A 20,367-nucleotide genomic window follows, 5' to 3' on the forward strand; every position below is an offset into this window, starting at 1 on the left:
TCAATAGAGAAAAATTAAAAAAAAACCAGCTGAGGATCTGTGCTAATAAGTTAAGTATTCCTTGGTCATGTGACTAGCCTCTGACGAAGTGGAGCCTCATAGCTGCTGTTCACACACACTAGGGAACAAAGTTTAGTTCACCTCATTTTATCATCCTATTTCTCTTTGTGACACCTTCAAGGTTATCGATCATTAAAGTAAAAGTCACAATTGTGTCAGAACAACCTAACCCCCTTTCTAACTCCTAGTAAAACTGCTATCATTTTGGCTTCTCCACAGCTGACAGGCTGCAATTAACAAATCTTGAAATAATGGCCACGAGTTTGGTCTAAAAGATAAGAACATTACCTTGAATGTTGTGACATCACATCACTCCACAGGTACCTGTTTGGCTGATTAAATAACAACATTTGATGGGCTCCAGTTGTGTTCCATTCCTTCTGAGATGAAGGAATAATTAGTGACACAAAGCCATAAATGGACTAATAAAAAAGAAAAAGTTGTGAGGATCCTCCTGAGCTTCTGTGATTAAGAGAAAATGACAGCCTAATTTGGGTCAAGTCAGCATGATTTTAGCTTTCTTCTACTATATCTTATTCTCCACGTAATATTGCAGAAGTCTGAAAAACATCCCTACTACTAATTCAGTTCTACCATTTATCTAGTATTGGTATGTAGATTGGATGATGGTAACAATTTATCTTGTTGAATATACATTTTTTTATACCTCTGGTTAGCTACTGCCTACTCCACTGGTAATGGATAGAAGGTTAAATGATTATTAATTATTGTCAGTAGTAAAAAAAAAATTGTGGTGCATTACAAACAGATAAGATATGTTCTCCATTAACTCTGGGATCAAACTGGAGGCTAATCCTTTCTCTTATTTTTATTAAATTATTTGACCAATGAGTAAGATCCAAAAGTATTTGCTGATGACTCCACCTTGTAGTTTTCTCTTATTTATGAAAGTCACAAGGAGAAAAAAAAAGGGGATTTTACATTTGTCAAAAGCTGCTACTGGAGGTGAAGGTGACTAAATGTTATGTGATCAGCTTTTTAAAGATACTGGTTTTGTTGCATAGTTTCTGAATGGCGACACTATAGTACAGGGGGCATCTGTTGGAAGAGAGAGAATGGAAAATTGGCACACGAAACTGAAATATTTCAGAGTAACAGCCGTGTTAGTCTGTATTCGCAAAAAGAAAAGGAGTACTTGTGGCACTTTAGAGACTAACCAATTTATTTATAGTTTCTAAGGGCAATGTTGGTGAAAAAGCAATCTTGGGTCAGTGGACCCATCACCTTTCTAGCTTTTATTTATACAATTCTATGTTCTTGAAGCCAGATGTATCATATCTGGGTGTGGTTGCAATAATTTCAGATAAAAGCTGACAAGATTTTTGAAAAGAAGAATTCAGTAATTTTTAAAAATGGAGTCAGTGAGCACTTTTAAACATTTTCCAGATCTGATAGCGTATGGGGGGGTTCAAGTTCTCATGGACAAGTAGGCAATCATTTCAGACCAGTCTCTGGTAATAGAATTGGCTATAAAAATATTGGTTTCACAGGAAGAGTCATAGCACAATGGTAAAATATGGATGATTCAGAGGAAGACTTAGATATTATTGATAAAATATGGTTGACTGTAGTGAGGGCTGCACCCAAAAGAATATGCATTCTTGGCCACTACTGCTACCTGGGCATTTAAAGAACTAAAACATGGAGGGCAAACTTCCTCAAACAATGGAGGTAAAGTAAGACTACAAGCTTTATCACGGTCTAATCCAGGTTGAGTCTCAACCCAGTGACCACCATCTGCACCATCTAGGACAGACAAAACAGAGATGTTGAAAAGGGTAACAGACACACACTGAAGGCAGAAGAACCACTTCCTTATATCATAATAGCCTCATATTGTCATGACTTGGAAGGGTTACAGAACAGATTCCTGTAAAACCCACCATAAGATAACCCCTAGGGCAGGTGACTAATTGCCTAAAACTACTCTGGGTTCAATCAAAAAACAAAGGTCAGAGCCAATAAAAAGCTAATGTCAAGAGATGGTTTCTTGAGAAGAGACCTAATAATTGCTGCTTTAAGAGATGCTGGCATCTTGTTCTCCCAAAGAGAGGCAATGACAATCTCCTCCAATGGTGGATTCAGTACATTCCACCTACAGGCCTTCACTAAGTGAAGACGTTCATGGGTCCTTGCTGAACAGGTCTGCATGCGTTCCTGTTGTTTGTATGCAGGTGGCTGTTATGCAAAGGTGAAAGTAAGCCAGCACGGTACAGCGTACTCGCAAGAGCGGGTACACAGCCAATCGTACCAGCATGGGGCAGCTTCTAGGCCCTTTAAATCGCTGCCAAAGCCCTGCTGCCGGAGCCCTGGGGTAGCAGTGGTAGCCGGGAGCCCCGGGGCTCCAGCTGCGAATCAAAGGGCCCGGGGCTCCACTATGGTAGTGGCAGCTGGAGCCCTGGGCCCTTTAAATTGCCACCGGAGCCCCGCTGCCAGAGCCCCGGAGTAGTGGCAGCAGCTGGGAGCCCCGGGGCTTGGACGGCAATTTAAAGGGCCTGGGTCACTGCCGGGAACCCCAAGCCCTTCAAATCACCGTCTGAGTCCCGGGGCTCCTGCCTGCCGCAGCTACCGCTACCATGGGGCTCCGGCGATGATTTAAAGAGCCCAGGGCTCCCAGCCGCTGCTACCGCAGCCGGAGCCCCGGGCCCTTTAAATCTTGATTTAAAGGCCCTGCCCCTTCCGGTTGAGGCCCCGCTCCCTTGCTCAGGACTCCAGCATACCAGTAAGTCCTTTAAGTTACTTTCACCCCTGCTGTTATGTGTCTTCCTTCTCTACAAGAGATCAGCTATATCAATGGCTAATACAAGTTGGAAATAAAAACTTGCCTTTTGATCTGAAAATATATATCAGATGGCCAGCAAGTTAAATGCTGGTGACCAACAGAAGGTAGGCTTTAAATTTCAAATTGGGGAACAAAATGGTGCAATGTGACTTCTGATCTGGCAATGGGAAGTTGTTAGGGTTTATCAATATTAACTGTGAACATCAATGTTTTTTCCCTTTAACTTGGTATGAAAATTAAAATCAAGTGACAGGAAACAAACTGTAACAAAGGAAAATCAGAGCACCTATTTATATATGATGTGGAAAAAATCAACTGCATTAAAACTGGCAGAACAATATACATCTCTGGGCCAGATCCTCTGGTTCGGTAAGGCTGCTTGTGCTGTTCCAAGAGCAAAAGGCAACACTCATGCTGGCTTAACTGGCAGTTCAGGATTCCCCATCAGTGGGAATCCTTAAGTGGCACACAGTCACCATAAGATGGGTATGGCTGAGTTGTCCCTGAGCCCTGGTGATCCGCTGATGCCAGAACACCCCGTCCCTTGAGGCTATCGGAAACCAATGTAAAATTGTGCATCTCTGAGTGTACTCTTTTATACAAGGGACCAGACTTGTGACCAGATGGCCCCAGGTTAAGGGGGTGTGTGCAAAAGCATTCTCCAGCTTTTGTGCCTCATCTCCAAAGCTATGCCAAGTGCAGTTTGGTCCCAGCTGAAGATTAAGACCCTTAAATTTAAGTTAAGAGATGTACAGATAGGTTAATATGCACTTTCAGTTTTTCATTTCCTGTGTAAACTTTGCTCTAGTCAGATATAAAACTGACAAGGGATCTAAGAAGAAAAATTAACCTTTTAACATTAGGTTTATTTGTGCCAGAAGTCACAAGCAGGGCCGGATTTAGGGGCAGGTGACCAAGGCAACCGCTTGGGGAGCAGGGCTTGGAGTGCTGTTTTTGTTGTTAGTGACAAAAGGGAAAATAGAATGTTTGAAGGAAAATATTTCCAGTATTCCATATGTGGATTAATTTTTCACTATCCTTCTAGAATGTTCTAGACCTATATTAAGTCTTGTGGAACCTTCCAGACTTGGAGAACTACATTTTCCTCGAACCTTCTAACATGTTGTCATCCATGCCCTCGCAGGTATATAAGGGGCAGGGCGTCGGGATCTCAGTCAGTGAGATATAAGAATGAAGTGAAGTTAAGTGAGAGGCCAGCTGCGATATTGTGAACCTTGTTTTATTGTGTAATTGTGAAAGTGTAAATTTATCGTCTTATATGACAGGGATAGATCATGCATGCCAATAGTGCATCAAAGTCATGAAATGGGCTACAAATGCAATAAAAATAAGGTATTCAAAAGTTTAACAAATGGAGGGGGGAGGCGCCGAAGATGTTCCTCACCTGGGGCACCATTTGGTCTAGGGCCCTGGTCACAAGCACAATCTTAAATAATTTAAAACTGCTAAAAATATCTGAAAGGACATAGAAGATACAACTTTGTCATTTAAAACCTTCATTGCAGCCTATATTTCAGGTTTTCAACTTTTGACATTGAATGTAAGTAGTAACATATTGCCCACAGCACTTGATACCAAATGTTTTCTTTCTGCCTTAATGGATCTATGATTGACTGCACCAGTCATTCTAAAGTGGTGAAGTGGAACCCATTAAAGTACAGACAAAAGGGACCAAATTCATCACTGGTGTGACTCCCTTGACTTCAAATTTCATTATACAAATAAATGTTTGTAATGAGAGATACTGTACTGTATGAAATTTTACTTCTTGCTCGGAGGAACATAAAATAGCAAAGGTGCCTCATTTTTAAAATGCAAATATAAGAAAATACATGTAAAAAAAGGCTACAAAATATTTCTCCCTGTTTTTCTCCTGAACATTAACTACAATGATTTAAATAACTTATTTTTTTAAGCATGCAATATTTACTGAGGATATGATTGATACCATTTTTAGATGAACACCAGTGAGTAGTTACTGATATTCACTGAATACAAACACTAAGAACAGTTGCTATGGAACTTCTTGCTGGCAATGATTTTCCAACACAACTGAGCATTCCTTTCCCCAATAAACAAGATTCCTTGTGTGTGGAATGACAGTTCATGAGAGCTTTTTGGAGACTGTGGCATCTAATTCTATGGCTGAAATTGGAAAATGGGGATTCCACTGCACTTTTGTTATTTGCAGCTACATTGATCTGTAACATCCCCATGCAATTTCATGGACAATACAATTTTGTTTCCTTTTGGTTTGAATACTTGGGCAACAAATAAAGGAGCATCTTCTGCTTTTCTATGTGGGTGTTTAGCAGCATGAAGAAACAGAGGAGAATGATGATGGAGGATGAGGAGAATCATAGTCTCAACGATCCAGACATAAAAAAACGAGACCACATGTAACTTTCCACTATACTCTGCAAAGAACAGCAAAATGGGGCAGGAAAGCCTCTCAATAGGTGGAATGGGGAGCTAGGTGGAATGGTAGAGCTAGGAGTAAGAGGGAATGGAGACAAGAAGGAATTCCTAGTGAGAAATGTTCTATAGTTTTTATTTCTCTAAGTAGAAATAACTGTTCCTCTGTGCCTTCTATAACCCTAACAGGGGAGATAAGCAAAATAGCTCTGAGGGGCTCTTTGCCTATACTCTTTGTAGTGATGATGGCATGGCTCTGTGGTCACATTGCTCACAGAGCACTAGGATACACAGAAACTGAGGATTCCATTCCCTATCCTCTCAATGGACATGCAAATTTCTCCCCTTTGAAAAAAGAACTAGGTAGGACCTCTGAGTTACATTCAGTGTTTTCTACTGGGTTTTTACCCTCCTACAGTTTTTTCCCAGGGAGATTATTTTGTGGCCTCATGTCTGCATCAGCCTCTTTCTGTCAACAATCACAGCTAGAAAAAAAGAGCAACCCAGGATCAACCACAAGGAACTGCAGCCTTCTCCCTTGGGCCTCTGGCTTCCACAAATTGGCTATTATATAGATATCCACACATAGGGTTCCAAAGCTACAAGAAATAGCAACAAAAGGGTCAGAGCACTTTCCCAGGCCCTTCTTGTCAAGGGAAATCAGCAACTTAGGCTCACTTGACAGCCTACTTACTTGAAATTGTTTTCTTTAATGGATATATAGTGCACTATATTGTAATGAGTCTCATATTTTGCACATAACAGGAGTGTTTTTCAACATATTTGCATGTGGGTTTTTTAATATGTACCTACTCTGTTATATATTATAAACAATTTGTTATAAAGGTCAAAGATCTGCCTAGGCAGATGTCTATGACTGCGCAGTGCCCAAGTGAAGTCGATGATGCTTTCCCAAGGAGCCTGGGTCTCATCAGGCAGTTGTCTTTGAAAGATCTGACCCATAGTTTATATAGCAGATGAGCAGATAGTTTTGAATATATTTGGGGATGGGCTTGTCATTTGTAATAATTATAGGAGGAGCTGGTAGTGCTGCTGGAAGGTAAGGGTGCCTGACGCTTTCCATTATAAAATGACTCAAGTTGGGCGTCAGTATAGTTCCATGTGATAGAGGTTTTATTTTTGTTTTAAAAAAATCACATTAAAAAAAAAAACTTTGTTCAAAGAATGTTAAGTTGCAAGGTCAAGCACCAAAAAGTTAGGAAATGCCACTATAAAGGTTACCTGTGTAACCTTAAGTTGGCCACTTTGTGTGTATGCATTATGATACAGTCTTTAATTCCATGATCATAGTTTTTTTTTTTTACCACAAGTCCTGTCTCATTCAGTGCACAGAATGGACAGTGCTCTGGAATGAAGCAGGGTATGTAGTGAATGAGATTCTTTTCTGTCCCATTTGTTGCAGAAGTTGGAAGGCAATGAGGCAGGGGATTGCACTAGAGAAAGGACAGCCTCCTAATTAAGGAGGCTGAATGCCACCTTAGAGAACTGGAGTCTATCCCTGCCACAGAGTTCCTATTTGATGCTAGACTTAACCACTTATGCCAAACATTTACACCACAGTTGGTGACAAATTATGCGTTCTTCCTTTTATGAGTGTATAATGTGAGACAGCTGAGGCCAGGCTTGTAGAAGTGCTAAGTGCTCATAACTGCCATTGAAGTTGTCTTGGAGCTGTGCTTTGAGCAGAGAAAGTGCTAAAAAGAACTCTGAAAAGTGTCTCAAGTTAGGAACCCCAAATTAGTGGGTACTTTTGACATTAATATTTCTGTGCCTCAGTACTCAAACTGTAAAATGGGGATAGGAATACCATCAAATCTAACACGGGTGTTGTGAAAATAAATTCTTTAGTGCTTATTAGTGAAGCATTTGTATACTATTTTGAAAGCACCATTGAAACACCCATGAGAAAATTAATTATTTTTTATTCAGCGGAAGGTTTGGATGGTTAAAAAAGGCTTAGTGCCACGCAATGAATGAGAAGGATAAAAAGAAACACTGAATAATTATCCATAGGCTGAGTGAGGCAGTGTTTCTATGGAAAAAAATAGGATGTGATCATATAATTAAAGACTATCATAATGCATATGCAGAAGGGGACCTCAATTAATGTCACATGGACAACCTTAATTCTGGCATTTTCTAATGTTCAAGTATCTGACTTTGCAAACAATGTTATTTTAATGTAGTTTACTGGATGTAATCTATTATATATTTTGTGCATAATCAGTCTAATTGTAAATGAATCAGAGATATTGCCACTATTATTTGTGTTTCTCTGTATTCTATTTGACCAAATACAAACACTAAAGAGCAAATTGAACAATAATTGCTTAGCCCTAGTATATTTATTAAATAGATACTAAGAAAGATAAACATTAGTTTACATATTTGTGCAGATGGGGTTAGCATTTTAAAATGTTGATGGAACAAAAATATTCACAGAAAGGACTATTTCATTGTTGATTTCCAAAAATACTACTACTAAACATTTATGTGACACTTTTCATCTTCAAAGTGCTTTTGAAATGTTAATCCTTATAAATAAGGAATGAGAAAAAGAAAGGAAAGGGGAAGACATTTGCTCTCTCAACTTTGTATTACAGCTTTAATTTATTTTCATTTATATCTGATACTATTTTAGTTTAAAAAAAAGTTCAAGAAACCCTTTAAGTCTAAAACCTATGTTCATACTTGAAGCAATCAGCAGGGGAAGCCATTAAATATATTCACTGAGATCAATGTTTTTCTCACTAAAATCTGGAAATTACTTCAGTCTCTCAGAAAAACAAAACAAAATATACCCCTACAAAAGTGAAAAGCACAACTAATTTCTTAAAATATAATGAATATGAACACAACAGTTTTGTACATTCAAATGCAAGATGACAAAAAAGAAATTACCTTTCAGAATCTCCACCGATTGTCTCCCCTGCTCTCTGTAGAGAAGAATAAAAAGTAGTATTTAGTATCTGGTTTGAAAAAAATACTTCCTTCTGTGATCAAAACCACACTATCTGTAGGAAAATGAGGTCACAGATATAAACCATAACAGCAGCTCAGTAACTCTAAGAGAAAGGAAACTGAAAACTTAGTTAAATTTCAACTAAAAGTGATTTCACCACAGAGATATAATGTTAAAAAATTCTGCATTTATCAAATAAACCTCAGCTGATGAGGTTATTGTAATAAAGGCTCTTTAAAATACATAATGTGCTTTAGGATTAAGAAATTGTATTTTCTTCAGAATAGGGCATATACTATAATATTTGCATTTCCAATTAACTGAGTGGGGATTTTAAGGAAAAGGAGGAAACTGTCAATTTAACTTACTTTGCTGCACAGAAATCATCCATATGAGGATTTAGATAACTATTTATATTCCAGAAGTAAGTGATCAGTGGATTAAAAAGAACACCTTTTGCGAAATGTTTTGTTTAGTAGAACTTAAACCAAGTTTCCCTGAGGGGGAAGAAGTTTTCTCACCAGTTAAGAAACCAATAAAATAATTTATTCTCATGAAATCAACCAAACAGCTTGAAACCACAAACATATACATTCTAAATTTTTCATACCATTTATGTATTTGGAAACACAGATATTATGTGAAAGTTTTAAAAAATGAACCCTGAAAACTTTTACCATTTAGTCAGCAACAGTGACAAACAGTATACTGTAAGAGCCTAGGCACGTACTAGTTTTCTTCCTCTGAATTTCCTATGTAGGAAGATGTGTATGCATCTTAATACCATTACGTTAAAGTTTTACCATGACGATATCAAGCATACATGGGCTCAGAGAGGAAAGAAATTTTTAATCTGTCCTGTGTGCATATTTCAAGTGTAGGGACAGGAAGTCTTCAAGTGCAAGGCATATTTCTTTGACCTTGCCTTCCTGAACGTAAATACATAGCAATATGAATATTTAAAAAACAAACAAACCAACCAAACTAACCTACCAAGACAAGACATTCCACAGCATATGCAGTGGGAAGAAGAAGAGAGAACAAACAAGAAGTGACAGATGTGTAGTCATGTTGCTAAATGCCTTACTGGAAGGCACTCACATGCTATGGTCATGAGCACCGCATAACAATCTACACAGAATAAAACAAAGTCTATTGGTTTTCTTTAACTATCTAGGTTATGAACAAAAATGTCAAAGAGAATTTTTGAATAATAACCTTGCTCCTATATATATCCTACATATATAGGATTTATATGTAGAAGCAAAGTTGAGGAATTTGTGCAAGCTATAAAACCTACACCACATTGAAGGAGAATCTAGTTTTGTGTTGAAACTACACAAAGTTTCACAGGATTTTGATACAAAATTCTAAAGGAACAAATCCTGCTCTTTTCACCTAGCTATGCTGGACCAGATGCTGACTTCTGTTACACCAGTATAAATCTGGAGTAATTCCACTGAATTAATAGAGTTACTCCAGATTTACATGGGTGTATCTTAGATGTGAAGATATTCCTCTAGGTCTGCTCTGCTTTTTAAACTCTACATAAGGGGACTTCCCTGGAAGCACAGAGCAGACACAGTGGCTGTCCTTGTCCCTGGATACAGGGGAACTGCCTGAGTGCCTCTGCACTCCAGCTATTCCCAGCTGATGGAATGGCCTTCTGGAGCTAGAGGCAGCCAAGCATAAATTAAAAGAGCCTTCAGACTGCTGTAACTTACCCACAGAATCCAGGGGATACAAGGGTGACATACAGCCAACTTTGCCCTACCACCTTGAGCTGGGCTGTGCACTCTTTGGATGCAGCTCAAAATCTGGGCCAATGCCTACCAAGGCTCCCACAGGAAAAGTGCTCTTAACAGGAACCATGGGTCACCCAATGAAATTAATAGGCAGCAGGTTTAAAACAAACAAAAGGAAGTACTTAATCACACAACACACAGTCAACCTATGGAACTCATTGCCAGGGGATATTGTGAAGTGCAAAACTATAACTGCCTTCAAAAAAGAATTAGATAAGTTCATGAAGCATAGGTCCATCAATGGCTATTAGTTAAAATGGTCAGGGATGCAACTCCGTGCTCTGGGCATCCCTAAGCCTCTGACTACCAGATGATGTGCCTGGATGACAGGAGTGGATCACTTGATGATTACCTGTTCTGTTCATTCCCTATGAAGCACCTGACATTGGCCGCTGTCAGTGGCCATAAGAAAGGATACTGGGCTAGATGGACCATTGGTCTGACCCAGTATGGCCATTCTTATGTTCTCCCTGACTCTCCTGTAGTGCAGCACAGCCTGATAATGACTTAATATAGCCATAAGAGCTCAATTCTGTCCTCAGTTAAATTGGTGGGACAAATGATAAAACTAGACTCTTAGATCTTTATTAACATCTTTGAGCCCAGTGTGACAGAGTGCTGGGAGCTAACAGATGAGCCAGCGCTCTGATCTCTTAAGCATTAGTCAGCTCCACTGGAGAAGGCTGATTGGGGATATGCAGCTAATTAGCTGATCAGGTTGGGAGAGCTGATGAACCAATTAGCCATCATCTGAGGGGGTATAAAAAGGAGAATCTGGGCTAGCTGAGTCCAGTAGCTATGAGATCTCAAGGCAGGGAGACCTCTGTTCCCCCCCGGGCTGTGTGTTAAAGGACAAAAACACTATAAATATTGTGTTGGTGGTGGAGATGGATATATAAATAAATTCACATGAAGTTGCCACTTACTGGAGAGACTAAGAGGTTTCTGGGACATCAGAGGATAGTGATGGAGTTTCCCCATTTACACCCAGCTATCAGTAGTTTTATAGCTTTATAAGTACCTAACACAGTATAAGATGAATTTACAAAAATGGATGAGCAGATTATTTTAAAATGTTACAAAACATCATAATTTATGGTTCATAAAATTGTATTTAACCAACAGCAAATTGTGCCATTATTTACACAGAATGGGGCATGGTTCCGATCTCACTTACACAGTCTATGTCAAATGGAATAATGCTAGTCTGACTGAGCTACACCTACACACAGAGAGAGCTCTATATTATTGCAATTTCTAATGATTTGCTTAAATTCAAAAGTAGGTGAATAATGAATGGGATTGCCATTTGAGTTCCAATGTCAATTTGATATTTAAAAATGGGCTTGTCTATTCTAAACAGTTTTTATACTGATTAAATATATGGAAATAAGCTTCCCATAAAGCAGTAAAAGCTTTAAAAGCACCTTTATACAGGTATTACTGCACACACACTATGAGGGTTGCACCAATTTAGCTAAATGGGTTTCTAAACTGGTATAAAAAGTGAGTGTAAACCAGCTCAAAGACAGATGATGGTTCTTGGTGAGATCTATAATTACCCACTTCATTACATTCAGGCATTCCTTGGGCCTGACTCTCCACTACTCTGTTGCTGCTTTGAATATGGAAGAATCCTACCAGGATTTATGGATTTATTAAAAGAATAAGCCAACAAATATGTCACTAATTTCCTTCTAATTTCTCTGAACTAATCAAATGATCAAATTAAGGTTACAACTGAAATTCAATCAATAAATGAATGATTCAATTCATCTGGCTTGTCAATTAGTACACTCAATAATTAAATCAATGTATAAGATGAACACAAGAATTATTTTAATACTTTACAGGAAAGTTAAGGAAGAAGAAGAGTCTGTTAAAGACACAAGCTGTCCCTTGCCTTTCTTTTAAGGAAGTCCAGCTCTTAAAATTATCTTTATGGCATCCCATTTTGGTGTCCACCTTATGTTTCTCTGAACATATTGTCTATATTAGACTATTTACTTAGCTTATTTCTCATCCCATATTAATATGTCTGCATCTTTCTGACACACTTACACAGATGCAGAAGTGATTAAGTGAAGTACATAGTTTTGAAATAACACACTTTTAACCCAAAATAATTTCTTACAAATTAGATAAAAGACTTTGGGAGTTTTAGTGCCTACCTGGGGAAACAGTAGCATACAAAACTGCACAATCAGGGGTGCAGTGGTAGAGGTAGGGGTGACACAGGCGCACCCGACTCCACTGCGTCCCGGCCCAGGGCCCTAACAGTGGCGGGATCCTGACCACAACGCGCTGACCTTATCTCAGGCAGTGCTGCAGCCAGACTAGGGTCAGCTGCCCCTGCGCCACTTCCTATCTCCCACTCGGGATGTACCTGGATCCGTAGGGGGTCCTCTGGGTCACCAGGGTAGAAAGCCCATGGCAGTCCTGGCAACTCCTCCGTGGCTTGGCCAGTGGATGGCTCTGGCAGCTCTGGCCAGTCCTCAGCTGCGGAGAGGTCTGCAGTAGTCTCTCAGCTTGGGAGCAGCCGGAAGGCGTCTGTCTCCTTTGGCAGCAGCAGCCTGACTGAGCTCCAGGCCCCACCCTTAATACTTCCTGTTCCGCTCTCTGACTTCCGAGGGGCAGGCACGGCTCAGTGGGAGGCCACTCCACCTCACTACAATCCCCACTGGCTTCCTGCCCCTCAAATTCCTCTGCTGCCCTTAAGTCTGCCTCCAGCTCCCCACTCAGTCTCCCCATTCACATTTTACAGTGCTCAGCCTGCTCCTCACAGTCCCAGTGTCCTAACAGTGTCTTGTCTAGCCCTCACAAAAATAGAGTGGCAGCCATTTTGCTGTGGGCATGGTTTCTGTCTCATTGAAAAGAGTAGTCATTGGCAGTTATCTTTATTGGGGCAGCCTCACGTCCACATACAGATAGATTGTAAGGAAATAGCAGTCATCTTGCTGGCTTCAGCTTCATTGAGAGTAATGGGAGATTGCAGCCATTCTGAATAACGGAAAATCCACAGCTTGGCAGCCTTTCATTGCGTTTTCATGGGACAGATAAACAAACAACCGAACATCACTACACTCAGAAAAACATCGTGAGAGTTTGCAACAATGTGTTACAATTTTGAGTGTCTAAAGTTAGCCAAAATGGATTTGGATGCCTAATATGTTTTGCATTTCTATAACACCTTCCATTTGAGAATCTCCATATTCTTTTCAGACTTTAAATAATTTAAGCTCACAATATTTCAGTGAGGTCGGTAGTATTATTTCCAACTTACAGATGAGGAAACTTAGCCACAAAGAAGTTAAGTGATTTGCAAAAACTGGAATAAAATTGAGGTATCAAAACTTCTCATTCTCACCTTTAAGTCTCTTCTGTCTACATCTCATCTCCCACATTCTCCTAACTTGTCATGCCACTTTGCTCTACTCCTCTCACCAGCAACTACAACTTTCTCATGCTATTCCCTAAGCTGGCAAAATCTTTTCAGATCCTTTGTACCGTTCATTCTCCTTCATTCTTCAAAAGTAACTTTACTTAGCTTTCCAAAGCTAACCTCCTCTCCACAGCTCCTGCCCCACTTTACTGTCTCAAACTACAAACATATTATATTAATGTACAAAAAATAGGAAACTACGTCTACCCTCATAAAATTCTAAAATGTTCAAGTAAAAAAATCACTTAACACAATCCTTTACACTTGTAACTCTTTTTGTTCATATAACCCATCATCATCCACCCACCCAACCATCCTTTGTTTGTTACCCTTTACTATGCCATTTCTACTAGTAAATTTTAGATGAAGTTGCTCAGGAAAAGGAACTTTCTTTTATTATTTATCTGTAAAGCACCATGTTTATCTATCGTTCTATGTAAGAAATAAATAGCAATAAATAATAAAAAGCTACAAGACTGTCCTTCATCCCTGTATGATATTGTTTTAAATTTCAATTAAACATTAAGAAATGGAAATGATAAATCAAATATGATTCTTGAGCCTGAGTTAGGAATGTGTTGATATTACGTTATGAATCCAATATAGATCCAGGCTACAGATCTGTAAAATTATTTTTTTAAAGGAACACCAAAGCTCAAATACATCCTATGTATACACTTTCAAAAAAGTCATTCATTCTAGTGATATCCAAGTAGGGTTTAAATATTCCAGACATGTATTGCAAGTTGTCACTATCTAGAAAGATATCAGTCTGAGGCTATCCTGATGTTAGATGTAAGAATTTGTATACTATATCTATTGGAATTGGGTGCCAATTAGGTTCATTAATTTTCCTTTCTGACTGTTTACCTTGGTAAGGTTTGAAAGATTTCGGCGGGGAGATATTTGCATTAGATATATATTTTTTGCAGTGGCTCTACTCACCACCATTTTTCTTAATTACTCCTCCTGTCATGTCCATAATACTTCAGACAGACAGTCTCCTTCAAGAGCAAAGTGTGCAATGAATACACATATAAATGGCACTTGCTATCACGAAGGCATTAACGACATTGCCATTGCACTTGTTTAAAATATGAGAGTTGACAGTCCATACCAAAGGCATGCTTGGGGTTCTAAATCAGCATGTGAAGTTTCACAAAGGTTGCACAAAGGTTATCAGGATTAATAAAATGTATCCATCTTGGAAAATTTACATCTTTCCAAGCTGGAATGTTCTCTTAATGATTAGCACATAGGACTGGGAATTAAGAGTCCTGAGCACTATTGCTGGATCTGCCACTGCTGAACTCTAAGACCTTGCATAAGTTACTTATGCCAAAAATACCAAACTTTTGGTGTATAAAGTTAAGCACCTAAGACATTATTTAGGCACCAAAATAAGTTGCCTGATTTTTACAGTGACTTCAGTTACTTCAATGGTAGCTGCAGATGATCAGCATCTCTGAAAAAAGAAAGACATTTATTTAGGTTCTTAACTATAAGTACACAATGTTAAGTTTTCAGCCCTGAACTCTGTCCTTTGCTTTCCCCATTTTTAAAGTACAGCCAAAAAACTGACTTCCTTACCTCACAAAGGTGTTATTAAACTCTATTAATGTTTGTAAAGAGTGCTTGGAGATCCTCAGATGAAAAATAATACATAATTGCAAAGTATTATTGTCATTCTGTACCTACATTTAAATAAGAAATCATACTCACCCTCTGATAAGGTGTCCATTTCACAAAATGAGAGTGAGGATTGTGCTATTTACCTTTACATAGGCAGTGCATTATGGTGATCAGAAGGATACTTTTTGCCACCTGCATGCTACATGTATAAAGCATTTTAAAAAGTCTTAAATCTTTGTTCAGTAAAGCAAGAGAGACAATTTTGCTGAACCCTCCAAAGACGCCAAGTCACATGTAAATGTCTCTAGAAATTGCATGGAAAAGAAGATGTTAAATTTAAATGTTAATTTCTTGCACATCTATTTCCATTGATTGACACAACCACCTTTGAGAGAACAAGCAGGACGATTGCAATCAGTGACTGGTATTGATACTCTATATTTCAACTGCACATTCTGCTTCAGATGTGATTGACTGACATTCAGAATACATGGTAGTGACAAATGTAGCTGCATACTTTGCCAAGATGTTTCAAATATTCTGAGGAGATCCTGTGTAATTATTATACATTAGTTTTCATATTTGATTTATGGAATGTCTTTTGGATTAAAATGTTGCTATGGTAAATATGTATTTTTAATCAAAACCAGAATACATGCCAGTATAACAACATCTGTAATACAATGTAAATGGCAAGACAGTAAGTATCATCTTTATTTTATATCCTTTCCCCCCTCTTAGCTTCCTAGCCATTTTGCATTATATATTGTTAAGAGTGATGGGTCTGTTTCCTCTTGTTGCTGCACACAATGCCACTCTCTCTCACTGATCCAGTTACAGTAACTTATCTAATGCTGATATCAAAGACGGCCTCCCTTCAAATAAGATTTTATAGCGGATGAAAAGTATGTCTATGATAACAATGTTGCACCCTTGCCCTAGGAAGTGAGGGAATTTCATTGTCTGAAATGATTGCTTAGTAATAATGTATGAGCCGCCACTCAGCATAAAATTCTTTAATAGGTTTTCCATTTTAAGCAGGTGAATACTAAAAGTGACTTCATTCCTCCTCCTCCCCCCACCCCAAGTAAATTAGGAGGCACAAGCCTCAGAGCCTACAAGAAAAGAAAACTTATGTTGGAGCTATCTATAGGAAGAGTAAAGTATTCATCTACATTTTCTTGAAACAATGTGAAAAACCATTCAGCATACCATACCTGTCAGCAGCACAGTATCAGTTAAAAGCGTTACAATAAAATCCTGATTAATAAATGTCAGAATTTCTACTGCAGTAAAGTGTTATTAAAATATGAATGAACCAAGCTGATCTCCGTAGAATTATACTGGACAGCTAAAGCAACCTAGTAAAAGAACTTTTAGAGACAGCGGCATCATCATTTCAACCACACTACTGCCATCCATCTATGATTTATTCATATTAAAAGATGAAACGATTTTTTTTCCTCACATGCCTCTTCATTCTGGAGTTATTAATTCAAGACACTGAAAAATGGAAAACTCGTTCAGTCCGTTTAACTGTTTCCTACTCTATATAATAATCAATGAAGCATTTTTTCCAGAAGTGTTCCCAATGTACACAAAGCATGTACATGCTGGGATGGTAAGGTCCCAGCAATGGGTTGGTTGGGGGACCTGGATGGAAAAAGAGGGGGGCTGGCGGAAGCCCCCTGGCTAGATATGAATGAACATGGGGTATCTGCATTTCTAGATTTAGAAACACATTGAAATATTGAACAAGAAATTAAGAATATTACAAGTAATGAGGACGGCCTCAGTGAAATAGATCACCCTGGAGCAAACCACCTCTGATAAATCAACTGGTATGTGGGTGTGCTGCTGACATACCTACAAAGAGCATACCGCTGTACACAAGCAATGCTTCCTGCACCTGTAATATGTATGTATTTCTTATTTATTACAGGATTCATATGGTTTTTACAATAATAAGGAGCTCATCATACACTCATTGACATTGATGACAACACTCCTGTTGATGTCAGTGGGTACAGGATCAACATCTACATATGAAATATGCACCTAACTTTCAACATAAGCACCACATCACTACACCATGTCTCTCGTTACTTTGAGATAAGAATTTATTGTCATTTTGGTGAAGCACTGCTTTAATCTGTAAATGAACAATCCATCTCAGGTCACAGAAAATGATGGTACAATGAAGTGCTGGCTGTACTGTGCACTACAAATAAACACATGTATAAATGGGCCCTAACTAGAACTCCTTTGAACTTTTGGAAAATTGAATCTGCATCTGAGCTTTGCAGCCCAGGCTAAACTTTCAGAAATTGCTGTACACTAGACCACACCACACCTTTAAGCCGAGCAGAGAGGCGTTGTCCAGATTTCAGGGGAGAGGGAATAGCTCCTTACAGCCAGAAGGGGTGTGAGGTTCAGAAACTGATGCAAAGTGGGGGAGTGGGTCAGCGTTGCAACGCTGACTCATCCCCGGGACTGGAATGGCTGGGGAGTTCAAAAGGGGCAAGGCCAGGGGGGAGAAACCCCTTTTCCCTGGACCAGGAGGAGCAGCACCCACCTTCCCTCCCCTTGAGGTGTCAAAATAACAGGTTTGGTAAGGACCTACTGTGGGCACTGTGCTAGCCACTCCTTTCTAGGGGGGCTGGGAAGGAATTTTTCCCTCACCACTAGATTGGCCTAGGTGGAGTGTTTTTTTTGTTTTTGTTTTGCTTTTCCCACAGTGGGTTCAGGGAGAGCTTTGTTATAGTGAGTAGGGAAGGATGTTAAGTTATGATATCACAGCTCATTATTTAAGTGTGTGGCAGAGGTCCGGTGCAGGTACTCCATAGGGAAGGGATACAGTGACTGGACAAATGGCTTGATTAAAGGACTTCAAAAGGAGGTGTTGGTTAAAGGAGGGGAATGCGGGGGTGGGGGGGGGGAGGCGGGGGGCAGGGTTGGGGCTCCTATGACTGGTACAGCAAGGAGCCAACCTCCCTTTCTTATAGTCTACCTTAACCCTTGTTTGGGGTTGGGGGGTGGGAATGGTAAGGTCCTAGCAATGGGTTGGCTGGGGTCCTAGATGCAAAAAGAGGGGAGGTGGCGGAAGCCCTCTGACTAGATACTGAATGAACATGGAATTACCTGCATTGTACATTTTTATCTGCCAGGTAGTCCCAGACATCTAATAATAAAGTTGCAGCCTGATTAAAACCATATCTAGTGTTTCCGGCCCTTCTTTCGGTAGAGCCAGACAATGAGGATGCATCCTCTAGCATAACATACATTTCTCACCCACGTATTACCTGGTCTAAAATTTTGAAAAAAAAACCCTGCATAAATTATGTTTTATTTCCATGATCCAGAACTAGTGATTTAACTGGTGACATTCAAACTTTACATCAGATACAAGAATGCACTGTAAAATTGAAGTCAATGGATGTGTACCAATCTAACACATGATTCACTTGCATTGAAATGCTGCATGCATATGAAACCCCTTTTCTCCATGTGCACAAAACCAAATCGAATTGGTGACAATCCAGGTAAAAAGCCCTACATTTCACAAGAGTGGGTGTTTTGAAGTAAAATTAGATATGACTAGCTAAACCTATAGCAACCAGAAAAAAAACTTCATGTAATGCACGTGAGCTATTAAATGTAGGCGCTATTAAATGTTTGCTTCACAATTATTAAAAAAAGCATATACAAAATAAGAATCACAATGATGAAAATTTAATCCCATTCAAGTTTCTCTACAGCAGATGAAAGATCAAGACTGACAATAGGGAAAGCAGGTCTGTGCAGGGAAAATCGTGTTTTAAAATGCACTCTACTACTTTCCCTTGAGATACCAAATGTTCTAAAGGGCACATTGTCACCTAATTCTAATCAATCTTTTAAACTAGAATTGAGTACAAATAACTTTTTCACAGCTCACGCTTAAAGTTTTTAAATTCTGGGGAACAAAATAGTAGATAGTACCCAAGCTTACAGAAAAGTCTGCAAATGAAAACAATCAGTTTTATTCAGTCAGCAGTCAATGAGATAAATTAAACCAACTTTGAAAATGAACATGGGGAACAGGATAGAACAGGATTGGTAACAATACAGTCTTTAGTCTTGCGGTCACCAGTTCAAATACAGCTAATGGTGATTAGGGCTCCGTCCTGCATAGATGTATGCATAGTTTGTGCTTAACTTTACATGGCTGTGAGCAGTATGTAAAGTTAAGCACTTGCTTAAGCCTTTGCAGGATCAGGGCCTAAAAATTATTGTAGTCAAAAGGTTGTTTGGTAGTTTATACAATTCAGTCCATTTTTTAGTGGTTTTTTAATCTGGTCACATCCACCAGCACAGCTGGCACTAACTAGAATCCTTTTTGGTTACGGTTTGACTTAATTTGGAACCCTCTATCATTTCAGGGTGTGTTGACACTGCAAAAAACGTGAGTTATTAACTTGGGTTAGCTAACCTGAAATAGCTAATTTGGGTTACAACAGAAATGAAGACATGGCAACTCAGATTTTAATTTGGGTTAGCAACATGCATTCACCTCAGGCTGACATATAGGCTCTCTCTGACACTGCTAATCTGCTATTTTAACTGGATTTGGCTAACTTGGATTAGCTAACCTGAGTAAAGACGACACTTTTTTTTTGTATTGGAGACATATGCTTAGAGATAGTCCTCCCAGAACAAGATGGAGACACATTGATGGTTCAGCGTAAGGTAGATGGCACTGTAGCTACCTGTGCTGTAATCTTTTTTTAACAGATTTCATTTTCCAGCACTATCTGTCACCTTTCACAAGTACTAAACTCTCTTTTAAAGAGAGATTAGTGTAACAGAAATTGGGACATTACACTCAAAACACCAAGCTTTTTTAGTTGTTCTGCATAGTCCTAATCACTTGAACATTACATAAAGAAATCATTTTAATGTTAATAAGTGCATTATTTGTGGAGAATAATAGGTAAAATGTTAGGAAATAGACAAAAACCATAGATTAGGCTTTTATTATTATTATTAGGCTTTTAATTTTCTATTATTTAAATGAGAAAAAAAACTAAGTTCAATATGTAAAGTTTGTATGCACTTGAATATTATCAAAATAATTTGCATTGCTAGAGCACCTTCCATCTTACATTCAAAAAACATTTTATTGATACCAGCAATTTAACCCCAGGATGCCCTGTGAAGAAGGTAT

At 38.9% G+C, this 20,367-nt stretch overlaps 1 protein-coding gene across 1 annotated transcript in view; it reads right to left on the reverse strand.

Annotated features, from left to right (window-relative positions):
• LOC125642683 (connector enhancer of kinase suppressor of ras 2) overlaps positions 1-20,367 on the reverse strand; it is a 545,814-nt gene that overhangs the window by 93,579 nt on the left and 431,868 nt on the right. Inside the window, exon 14 of the mRNA XM_075132431.1 lies at positions 8,222-8,256. Within this exon, the coding sequence (XP_074988532.1) occupies positions 8,222-8,256 (35 nt within the window). The remainder of the gene's footprint in view (positions 1-8,221; positions 8,257-20,367) is intronic.

Source organism: Caretta caretta, chromosome 9, assembly GCF_965140235.1.
Source record: "Caretta caretta isolate rCarCar2 chromosome 9, rCarCar1.hap1, whole genome shotgun sequence".
In the NCBI taxonomy this organism is placed as follows: domain Eukaryota; kingdom Metazoa; phylum Chordata; order Testudines; family Cheloniidae; genus Caretta; species Caretta caretta.